Below are 12779 nucleotides of genomic sequence, written 5' to 3'. Positions count from 1 at the left end.
CATACTCAAAGGGCAAAATGTCATAGGGCAAAAAGAAATGTACTCCTGAACTTAACAAAAGGGAGTCTTCAGGCTCACACATTTATCCTAGTTCATTAGAGTAGAAAATCACTGCTATTGGAGGACAAACAGTCATGGAGAGATACAATTGCCTGGATCTTCTCAGTGCAGGAGGAGACTGTTGATTGAAGATTTTCTATCAGTGAACATAATCAATATTAACTTAAACCTTTCATGCCTCATGTTTTATTATTTATCTTATACAGAACCATCTGAGCACAACTATCTATGTAAGAACTGTGACTATATACCCTAATTCAAAATGAAAATCACTGCAAACCATCTGGCATTCATCTTAGTAGGTGTATTTTTTCATAGGGAAAAATACAGAAATTCTGAGTATGGCAATTCTGAAATTATTGTTCATATATTATAGAACTCAACAAATGAGCAAATACATATGTGATGTTGGGCGCTACAATTTTTGCTGTTAGAAAAAGTAAATACAGATATTGAATTCAAAAAACTAAGAAGAATCTTGTGGTGTTGGAGTGGAATTACAGGTATAAGTATAAACTCATGCTGTTCAATATATATAGATAACAGACATAGATATATAGGTACAGCAATGGATATGATGTATGATTATGTGTATGTATATGTATGTATGTATCCATACATCTATTTCCTAACAGACCTATGTATACATACTACCCTGCTGAGAGGACCTAGAAGCAACAACACTTCATTATCAATGAGCACATCTGGTGCCCAAATCTTAGTTTCTAAAACCATTCTCCACTAAAAGGAACCAGGGTTTCTCAGAGAAGCAGTTAAATCTAGGCCTGGGGCAGGAAAATGGCAAAATGAGCTGGTAATTCTTCATTATGCCAGAAATTCAGCAAGTGGTCATAGAATAATTGGGACATTTTCAGAGGATCAAAAGCCAGCTGGATGGGACTCAAAACCCAGGAAAACTTAAGCACTGAAATAAATAGTGACAGTGATGAATTATAACTCATTTAAAAAATAAAAATTCGTAAGTTAATACTGATAATTTAACTAATAAATATGTAAGGAAAACTTTCTTACAGTAGAGTGAACACTAATAAATATAGAAAGGTGAGAGTTGAAAATTTATCTTTTTGTGGCTATCAGTATCTATTGCTGATCTATTACACACATATCTATTGCTGAACCTATATATCTATGTCTGTTATCTATATATATTGAACAGGACGAATTTATACTTATACCTGTAATTCTAATCAATCCAACACCACAAAATTTGTCTTGGTTTTTTAAAATTCAATATCAGTATTTACCTACTAAAGTGTAAAAATACACCTATTAAGTTGAATGCCAGATTGTTTGCAGTGACTTTCATCTTTGAATTAAGGGTATAGAGTCACAGTTCTTAAGGGTATAGAGTCGCAGATAGTTGTGATCAGATGGTTCCGTATATGATAAATTATAAAACACGAAGCATGAAATGTTTAAGTTAATATTTTAGTCGTGTGCACCGACAGAAAATCTTCAACCAACAGTCTCCTACTGCACTGAGAAGATCCAGGCAAGAAGCATTAAATTAATGTAAACTAGTGAGTAAAATTTTGAAAAAATAAAAATGTAATATGTAGTCTCAAATATCTCTCCACAAACTACTTACCAATTTAATAAAGGAAAACAGTAACATTACAGTAAAGACCGCTGGCAGACATCACCTTGATCAAACGGTTCACGTTAACATCACGGGCCTAAACTGAGATAGTGTGCTTCCCGATGCCTGCACTGAGGGGGACAGACATCGCATGTGGTGTTCCTGCCAAAAATGCCTCACTTGAATCTAACAGGAGGAAACAACTAAGGAAGACTAAAAAGATAAGACAAATGTATCACAAGCTACTGTAGATTAGATAATAGTACTAAATTAAATGTCCCCTTTCGATAATTGTAATATGGTTATGTAAGAGAATATCCTTGTTCTTAAAGGAGAAATTTAAATATTTAGAACTAGAGGTGTGATGCCTACAATTTATTCCCAAAGAGTCTATAAAAATGTAATAATAATAATAATGTATATTAAATCTTCAGGTCTCCTTTCTTCAGACTAAATAATTCAATTATTTTAGCCTTTTAAGTCTATATGAGACAAGTTGCTTGTTTTAAACAGAAATTTTGAAAGATTTTAAAAAATGATTTGTAGTCTCAATTCAATTTAATAAAAAAAGTACTGAGGTCCTAGCTGGTTTGATTCAGTGGATAGAATATCAGCCTGCAAACTGAAGAGTCGCGGGCTCGATTCCAGTCAAGGGCACGTACCTTGGTTGCAGGCTCTTCCTCAGCCCGGGCCCTGGTCAGGGTGCATGTAGGAGGCAACTAATCGATGTGTTTCTCTCACATTGATGTTTCTCTCTGTCTTTCCCTCTCTCTTCCTCTCTCTCTAAAAATCAATGGAAAAATATCCTCAGGTGAGGATTCAAAAAAAAAAAAAAAGTACTGAGGCCTGGCTGGTATGGCCCAGTGGTTGAGCACTGACCCATGAACCAAGACATCCCCAGTCTGATTCCCAGGGAGGGCACATGCTCGGGTTGCAGGCTCAGTCCCCAGTAGGGGGTGTACAGGAGGCAGCCAATCCATGTCTCTCATCGGTGTCTCCATCTCTCTATCCTTCTCCCTTCCTCTCTCTAAAAAAATAAAAAATAAAAATCAATAAAAACATATTTTTTAAAAAAAGTATTGAGTACTTATACATAGACACCCTATATTCAAAGAGTTCACAGTCTACTGGAGAAGGAAAACATGCATATAAGTAATTACAGTGTATGAGTAGCATACAATAAGTACCAAAATGAAGTATAAGAGAGTACTAAAGGAATATTAAGAGTGATTAATTCTGACTACTACATTAATATTATTTAACATTTACTTTTTACTAGGCACTGTACTAATTGCTTTATATACCGGGTTGGGCAAAAGTAGGTTTACAGGTGTTCATATGGAAAAAATGCAATAATTAATAAGTAATAATATAAAACTAAAGTCTGTGTTTCACATACCCACAATTATAAACCTACTCTTGCCCCACCCTGCATTAATTCATTGATAATACCAGCAATCTCATAAAATAGGCACTATTATCCCCATTCTACAGATGAAGCAATTGAGGCATAGAGAAGTTGAGAATCTGGGTATATAGGTTATGTAGCTAGTCAGTAGTCCAGGTTTTAAACTCAGGCAGGCTGACTTCATGCCCATGCCGAAGACTTAATGAAAAAAACAAAACAAAACAAAAACCAAACAGCATTGGAGTTAAGGGAATAGTACATAAGATGTGGAGAGAGAACGGGTGAGAACAGAGAAGAGAAGATTAGATAAGCTTAAGAAATATATTAGACTCCATGATGAGTATCAATACAGACTTTGTTAGTAAAGAGAATGATTTTTATATGTTTCAAAATCTTGATGTAATTCAATGAATTCAGTATAAGGAGTCAGTCTTTGCAACATCCAAATGAACCAAATACTAAGAATAAGTTATTGCAATTCAATTTCTTCTTTAAAAAAAAAAAAAGTACTAGAACACAATCATGACTTTCCCAGTGACCTCCACACCCCTAAGTAAATAATAAATTTAATTTCACAAAAATCCTATTACCATGTCACCAGAACTGAAAACAGAAAAACAAAATGCTATAATTCTGGCTTAGTTTAACAAGACTATAAACTTTTTAAGAAACAGTAAATGAAATGTGAGTAGACCATGTATCTCTTCTGTGATAAGTTCATCTTTGTCATAATATTTATGTAAACAAGGTGATCCATTATAAGGATATAATGAGTGATTAATTCCAGAAGCTTCATTAGATATGCACTCTAACAAGTGAAACAATCAGACATGAATGCTTAATGCAGACTTCTGAGTTGGTAATTGATTGCTCATATAAATAATTAAAAATGTTATTTTGGCCTCATAGTAAATTATGAATAAGCAAAACATGTGGTACTTTTAAACTCTATTTTCATTTTTTGATAGATATTAATGAAAATTAGATTTTTATTTTAGTAAGCTATAGTAAACTCTAGGTTTAATTTGTTCAAAATCTATACTATAGTCAAAGAGTATACAAAATCCAATTACAAGTAGAATAAAAACTGTTAAACTTTTTCAAATGTTTTCAAACAAGTTTTTCAAAATCTCAAAAATAGTTATACTTAAAATATTAACAAGGTCATTAGTTACTATTTTTATATACTTAATAAAAGACCAAAATTGAATTTTTATTTATTTTTTTATTAATCCTGATCCAAGGATATTTTCCCATTGATTTTTAGAGAGAGTGAAAAGGAGGGAGAGAGACAGAGAGAGAAATATCAATGTGCGAGAGAGACAGCAATTGGTTGCCTCCCGCATGATCCCTGATCAGGGCCTGGGATCGAGCCTGCAACTAAGGTATGTGCCCTTGACCAGAATCGAACCAGGTACCCTTCAGTCATGATCTAACACTCTAGCCACTGAGCCAAATTGGCTAGGGCTTGAATTTTATTTTAATATAATATTGATGCAGAGTTTTTAACTGCTCAATAAAATCTGTTTCCATTCTGAAAGAATCCTAAATTATTTTCTTGACAGAACAGAACTGACCAGTGAGATTCAGGCAATATTAGGAAGTATCACAGAAGAGAATATGAAAAAGAAAGGCACATGATTTCAGAGAGCATTTGAAAATGAAGTTATATTTGGCTTAGTATAAAACCAAAGAGCACATAAACGATTAAAGAAATATCACACTGAGTTATAAAATAGCTCCCCACATAAAAATGTCTAAAATGATATTTAAAATTCAAAAATCATCCTTTACATTTCTAATTGGATTTCTGAGAGTCAGAGAAAAATCCATCAGGCCTTTAAAAGGGGTTAAGAAACTAAAAATCAGTACAATAATTTTGAACTGATACCACAGCTGCCTGGAAGGTGTTTGCTAATAATAAGAATCTAAGCTTCCAAAGTAAGACAAAGAAGAGAGGCTAGTCCTTGATCCCTATCCAGCATGGTGACAAGTTGGAACTAGTATCACTACATTAAAAGAGAAACTTGAAAACTTATATTCCCTATGAAAAGGTGCATTTAAAAAAAAGTCCACTCAACAGCAAAGGAAAATGATAGGTAACTTGTTTGTTTAAACCTTAGCTCCTGATAGAAAATGTTGAGGAATCTCAAGCTGAAAAATTAATGCTAAGTGGTCTTAAAATATCTTGAGATGCCTGGCAAAGCAACTATAAACCCCTTCTATGAGAATTTAGTCTTAACTTCACAAAGCCCCACAAGATTCCAAAAGATTTAGGTAACCTAAAAATGAATTCACAATCTAAAATTACAAAACTAACAGGAAAATAAGAAAACATGAGTAAATCAACAGAAATAACAAATAGAATTATATCTCTATTGATATCAGCTATTAGAAATAACAAATATACTATAAAATAACCATGTTTAAAAAATTATAAAAAGAGGAAATTGAAACATGAGCAAGGAAAACAAACCAAATATAATTTATAGCAATGAAAAATATATTTAACTAAAAACCTAATTATAAATATATATATTTTTACAAACAACATTTTAACAATTGGGGGAAATAATTATGAACTAATTATTAGATGATCAAGGAATTTTTGTTAATTTTTATTATGTGTCTTAATGATTATTTAAAATGTAAAAATTTTTTAGCTGTCTGTACTGTAATCCTGATCCAAGGACATGTGCCTGGAATTTGCTTCAAAATGCTTTAGCAAAGCAAAAAAGGAATACATGAATGTTAGAAAAATGTTAGCAAATGTTAGAAAAATGTGGGAAATATTAAATCTGAGGAATTTATACAGTGGGGCCTTGACTTACGAGTTTAATTCATTCCGTGACAGAGCTCATAACTCAAATTACTTGTATGTCAAATCATAAAGTGAACGAGTGAGACATGTGATGCTGGGCTGATGTTGTGGTGGGGTATCTGAAGCTGGCTCGTAACCCGAATTTTAGCTCGCAACTCAAAGCAAAAAATTGGCCAAGAGACGGCTCGTATCTCGAAAAACTCGTTAGTCGGGACACTCGTAAGTCAAGGCCCCACTGTACATGTAAAAATTTTATAATAAAAACTTAATGAAGATAGAATAATCAGAATTTTAGATATAGCCAAAAAGAGGATTATAAAATTAGAAGGTAGAAATGAAGTAACTATCCAGATTATGAGTAAGATTTAAAGGAGAGAAAAAAACAATCTCACCTTCCTTTGGGCTCACTGCTGCAGGAAGACTACTCCAATCAATGGTCCAAGTAGGACAAGGGTGAGGAGAAAACATCACTTCAATGCCTTTTTCCTAGAAAAGGAAATAGGCCCTTACCAAATTAATGAATTAATTAAAATCCTACTATGTGTTACAAGGCCAAATTTCTATTTTCTATACTAGCAAGGAAGAACATAAACATCAACAATCACTGGGTTTTCCTCAAGATATTTGGTTACATAAGAAATATAACAAAGTTTTTTTTACAGCAATTACTTTCCTTTTTTTTTACACTGAGATAATAAAAAGTAATGATATTGAAAAACTATTACCTGAAGACATATAGAAGTAATGAACTACCTAGAAATATATTGTGTGTCTAAGAGAAAAGTCACCTGAGGATAAAATTTTATCAAAAACAACCCACACAGAGATGATAAAAAAAAACACACGATTCTGCTTATATCCATTAATATCTATCTGTGTTTATAGAAAGCTGCCACAACCTAGGAGCTCTATTTAACAGGACTAAAAAGCCTCACTTCAACATATGCCTCTAAAATATCATCTATACCAGTCTTTTACACATGTCAGCAATGTCTCTAGAATAAAGAATTCCTCTGGTTTAACCAAGCAGTTCCCAACTTTTTCAATATATCAAAAATATCTCAGACTTCTTTCCCATGTTAAAAGTTGTACGTGTCTTTATTTGATCAAGAGGCAGTGGCATGGCCCTAACCGGTTTGGTCAGTGGATAGTGTCGGCCTGCGGACTGAAGGGTCCCAGATTCGATTCCGGTCGAGAGCATGTACCTCAGTTGCGGGCACATCCCCAGTAAGGAATGTACAGGAGTCAGCTGATTAATGTTTCTCTCTCATTGATGTTTCCAATGCTCTATCCCTCTCCCCTCCTCTCTGTAAAAAATCAATAAAACATATTTTTAAAAAAGAGAGAGAGAGAGACAGTGGCATGGCATATACATGGATGTCCTGACTCCTACCAATCAAATTCTGGGTCCACAGCCCACAGAATATCCATGATTCATGTATTCCACCCCCCACCCCCAGTCATATCCTATTCAAAAGAAAAATCCCCCAAGAATCTACCATGAACCCTTTTATATCAATTAGTTCATGAGATAACTTTCCATTATGAAAACTAGCTAAATTCTTATCTCAAAGGAAATAACATAAAGATTTTTTTTTTGGTTGGGGTAGAGATATAGCTATATAGGTCTAGAGGTTGAGAGTAATCACTTTACCTCTCTCCTATCTTCCTTATTCTAGTCTAGCCATATTGGACTTCTTGCTGTCCTTCATTCATTATTTTGGAGTATTTTAAGAATATAGCTATATTGACATATAATTTATATGTCATAAAATTTACCTTTTTAAAGCACACAATTCAATGGTTTTTAGAATATTCACAGTTGGGCAACCATCATCACCATCTATTTTGGGAACATTTTCATCACCTCATAAAGCCGCCCCACACCCATTAGCAGACACTCTCCATCCTCCCCCCTCAGCTTCTGCCCTAAGCAACCACTAATCTACTTTGCCTGTACAGATTTTCTCAGGGTCTTTTTCGAGTGGAATCCTCTGCCTAGAACACTTTCTCCAAATCTTCAATTCATCCAGGTTATTTGCTCAATGTCTTCACCTAATCAGATAAGTCTTTTTGACCATCCTACCTAAATAGGACTCCTACCCTGATCACCTCCACTCTCTTATCCCACATTATTTTTTTACAGCACTTACTGCCTAACATGTTTTTTCTTTATTTATTTCCACCACCAGAATGTAAGCACCATATAACAGTCAATTTGTTCTTCATGTATCCAATATTCAGACCACTGCCTGATATTTAGTAGACACATATATATTTTTTGGACTGAATAAATAAATAAGTACATTTCAATCTTCTGGAAAATTGTGGAGGTAAGAGTATGCCAAAGAATATGGAAGGGGGGAAAAAAAGTGAGATGTGAGTGTTCTTAAGAAATACTTTACTGTCTTATACTTGCATAAGCACCAATTTAATGTGTCCTTGTGTAATTGGCACAAAATACTATGACTATACAAAAATGAAAAGTTACTGTATAATTAAAATCAATATAATTTCATAACATATTAACTTGATATAATATTTACTGCCTTCCAGAAATACGTGTCAATAGAGAAATCCACTAGTAAGTAGCAAAAACCATGCCCTGTTGAAAAAAAGAAACCTTATTGTATCTACAATCAAGTTTGAACTAAATGAAAATGAAAATTTTAACTTATTTTCAGATTTGAACATTCTTTTTAAAATTATAAGTGTAATGTCCCAGTTAATTTTTTACAACCATAAGATTTAAAATAAAAAATGAATCATACAGAATGTCTACTATACTCTCCTAATTTATAAATGCAGGAATTTATATCTTTTAGTAAAATGAATTACTGAAGGTCACAATGTCAGCTTAGCTGCAAAACAGAGACTAGAATCCAAGTCACTGATCCCTAGTCTAATCTTCGCTCCCAAGTCAATGACTAAAAGTGGTAGGGATACTAGGGCAGATCCATTCCTGAGAAACTATCTGACAGATAGTCCAGGTTTAAGGATTCCCCACTGGCTTGCCAAAACTTTCTTAGAATTGCACTTAAGTGTAAATTTTCAGACCCAACTTTCCTTCCTTTCGGATCTCATGTACAGCGGTCAAACCTGCATCATTAAGGAAGGCTCTGCCAGCCTCTCCGGGCTCCCTCCCCACTTTCTCTCACAGATTTTTCCTCACTAGGCCTCTTGCATATCTAATCTTACCTTTCAGTTGAACCCTTCTTGGAGGACCTGAACTAACAAATTAAAAATTTGTTAATAAAAAATTCAATATCCCTTCATATTTTTATATCATTACAAAAGAGTTTATTTTTATAATTGTTTATTAACTTGTTCTGAATTTAAATTTTAGTTTTTTAAAAATATTTAAAATATTTTTAAATGTATAAAATGCAGAAGTCTTGCCTAATGTCATTTTATTTCTGGAAAAGCATAGGTAGAAAAATCAGAATTACTAATCTTTCTTTCAAGACTGCACATGTATGAATTAAAAGCCCAAATTTTTGGTTGATAAATCTTAAAAATACTAAAACTTAGTATTTTAATACAAAGCAGATTACTCTACTAATTATTATTTATTTAAGAACATTCAGAAGGTGAACAGCTTAACCATTTGATCAAGGCACATCAAAGTTTGGACATGCCTTGAAAGCTTCTAAAATCAACTTTATAATCCTGTTTCATTGTTTCATCACTAGGCTAACAAGCTGAACTGAAAAAATAAGAGACTGGTGTTATTACTAAAATCTTCTCACGCTTTTTTAAATCCCCAAATGTGTGTTAACTATAGAACACAAATGATTCCTAACCCAAGTAAAAAAATATAAGAATATTTTTTCAGTACAACTCAGATGAATAGCTCAAATTACTTCATGAATTCTCTATTCAAATAAATCTTCAAATAGTCTAAGTTAAAAGCAAAACATTATTGTAGATTGTCTTGAATGGTAGAGAAAGAAAGCCTATTGGTGAAAACTTTTACAATTACTATGAACTAGAAACAAATTATGCCGCAAAGAGAAAAAACTATAAATCATGTGTTATTAAATAAACTAGCACTGTAATCAAAGAATAAGATAAAAACAAACTTCAAAGAATTTAAAAATCTTAAATTAAAAAATATTAGAAAGTTGAGATATTCATCTTCATATTTCTTTAATTTAAATCATCATCTCAAAATTTAAAAAAAACTTGAAACCAAATCCTTGCAACAAAAAAATACCAGGTAAAACAATAAATTTGATAGGTGTGATATGATCTTGGTGTCTTGACTATAAAAAAAAAAAGTTTTGAGAAAAATACTGTTTAAAAACACACATGCTGACTTATTTGGCTCCAAAGACACATAATATTAAAATCCTTCAATTAAAAAAAAAAAAAATCCTTCAATTTACTATAACTCACTTCAATGCAAAAGGCTACTAGAAATATTAACTGGTCAAGAGTGATATAGGATAGCTACAAATAAGATTTATAACAAATAATGTCAACAAACGATTACAAAATAGGGTAACATTATCACATGCAATTTTTCAAAGAAAATTTTAATAAAAACAATTTAAGTACCATTAACTTGGTCATCGTGGGCCTTGGGCCTCCTATAAATGAAGGGTCATTTTGTTCCTCTGCACCTGGGGCTTCATTTACGTTTGGATGCTGTTCATTTGACGTGGTCAGCAACTCTGGTAAATGGCAAAACTGGATCCCACACTGAGAAGCGGCTGTTTTCACTCTTGGCACTTCCTGAATCCTCTGGTACCACGAGGCCAGCAGTGGAAATTCTATCAGCTTTTCAGAAAGTTTCTTGCAGATAATTAACTAGGCAGTAAAAGAACAAAATACAGCATTATGTATTTTTTGTTTATGACAGCTGTATTGAAGTAGCTTTATGTACCATAAAATTTACACATATGAAGTATACAGTTCAAACAACGAGTTTTAGTAAGTTTATACAGTTGTGCAACTACCAGTATAATCTAGTACTAGAACACTTACATCACATCAGAAAGTTCCTTTGTGACCATTTACAGTTCATCTCTGTTCTCTTGGTCAGTTGCAGGTAACCACTATTGTGCTTTCTATATGTATAATTTTGCCTCTTCTGAAATTTCATCTAAATGAAATCATAAAATGTGTGTTTTATTTTCTACTTAGCATTATTTTACTGAGCTTCATCCAGGTAGTTGCTTTTATTAGTAGTTTATTTCTGTTAATTATGATAGAGCATTTAATGACTTTTACTTATTTACATTGCTCAGATGCTTTCTCCTAAGCACCACCACCAAATTTCAATTTCTTTAAAAAATTAGTTTGTTCTTGCTTCTTTGTGAGGCACTGAATAGAAACAATTATATTATCTCAAATAGATTATGACTTATGATTATGAACATGTAAATAAGTAAAAAAGGTCAAGTTACAGAAAATTTCTACAATATCTAACAATAATCAATACCAAAGTAGAAGCCAGGCAGCACAGAAAGTTAATTTAAAAAATTCACAGGTGTATATATATTTACTCTACTTTAAGTGGACTTTAAGGTGAAATAAGCACACATAATTTCCTATAAGGGCAGGTTTTATGTTTAACTCTGTACACTGCAACACTTAAAACACTGCCTTGCAAAAAATATGAGCTGTTTAGTGAATGAAAAATGATCAAGGATCATTTATTAGCTTCAATCTTTCACACTGCTTTTTATGATCCATTAGGAGTTTGTGAAATCAACACAGATTTTTAACATATCAGGAACAAGACAAGGATGCCCACTTTCACTACTTTTAGTCAATAGATTATTGGAAGTTCTAGCCACATCAATCAGACAAGACAAAGAAATAAAAGGCATCCAAATAGGAAAAAAGAGGTAAAATTGTCATTATTTGTAGATAACATGATACTACATTTAGAAAACCCTAAAGATTCTAGCAAAAACCTATTATGCAACTAATAAATGACTTAAGTAAAGTTGCAGGATACAGAATCAATATACAAAAATCTGTTGCGTTTTTATACACTAATAACAAATGATCCGAAGAAGAAATTAACCAAAGAGGTGAAAGACCTATACTCTGAAAGCTAAAAGACATTGAAGAAAGATATTGAACAATATAACTGGAAATAACTGGAAGGGTATATCATTATTACCTAAAATAATACATAGATTCAATGCAATCTCTATTAAATACCATTGACAAACTTCTCAAAATTAGAGCTAAACCTAACATTTATATGGAATCACAAAAGACCACGAACAAATCCAGAGAAAGAACAAAGTAGGAAATATTATGCTCCCTGATATCAAACTATACTACAAAGGTACAATAATCAAAACAGTAGGGTACTAGCCTAAAAAACAGATATATAGATCAATGGAATAGAGATCCCAGATATAGTCCTCATTTATATAGTCAATGAATGTAGGATAAAGAAGACAAGGATAGCAATTGAATAAAGACAGTCTCTTCAATAAGTGGTGTTAGCAAACCTTACATCACATAAAAAATAAACTCAAAATGAGTTAAAGACTTAAATGTTAAACCTAAAACTATAAAACTTCTAGAAGAAAACATAGGCGGTAAATTCTTTGACATCACTCTTACCAAAATCTTTTTTAATATATTTCCTCAAGCAATGGAAACAAAACAAATGGCACTATATCAAACTGAAAAAATTTTTGCACAGTGAAGGAAACCATCAAGAAAACAAGATAACCTACTGAATGGGAGAAAACATTCACAAATGATACACTGATACAGGGCTAATATCCAGAATATATAAATAACTCATACAACATCAAAAACAAGCAGACAATCCAATTAAAAAACAGGCAGAATACCTGAATAGACATTTCTCTCAAGAAGACATACAGAAGGCAAACAGATACATGAAAAGACATTCA

General features: G+C 32.6%; 1 protein-coding gene across 1 annotated transcript in view; it reads right to left on the bottom strand.

Moving 5' to 3' along the window:
* GSTCD (glutathione S-transferase C-terminal domain containing) overlaps positions 1 to 12779 on the bottom strand; it is a 137154-nt gene that overhangs the window by 107507 nt on the left and 16868 nt on the right. Inside the window, exons 4-5 of the mRNA XM_081098927.1 lie at positions 10450 to 10701; positions 6282 to 6375 (exon numbers count right to left, since the gene is read on the bottom strand). Of these exons, the coding sequence (XP_080955053.1) occupies positions 6282 to 6375; positions 10450 to 10701 (346 nt within the window). The remainder of the gene's footprint in view (positions 1 to 6281; positions 6376 to 10449; positions 10702 to 12779) is intronic.

Source organism: Myotis nattereri (genome assembly GCF_964212035.1).
Source record: "Myotis nattereri genome assembly, chromosome: 1".
Taxonomy (NCBI): Eukaryota; Metazoa; Chordata; class Mammalia; order Chiroptera; family Vespertilionidae; genus Myotis; species Myotis nattereri.
The sequence above is the reverse complement of the archived record's forward strand: the minus strand, read 5'-3'. Positions and strand labels throughout refer to the sequence as shown.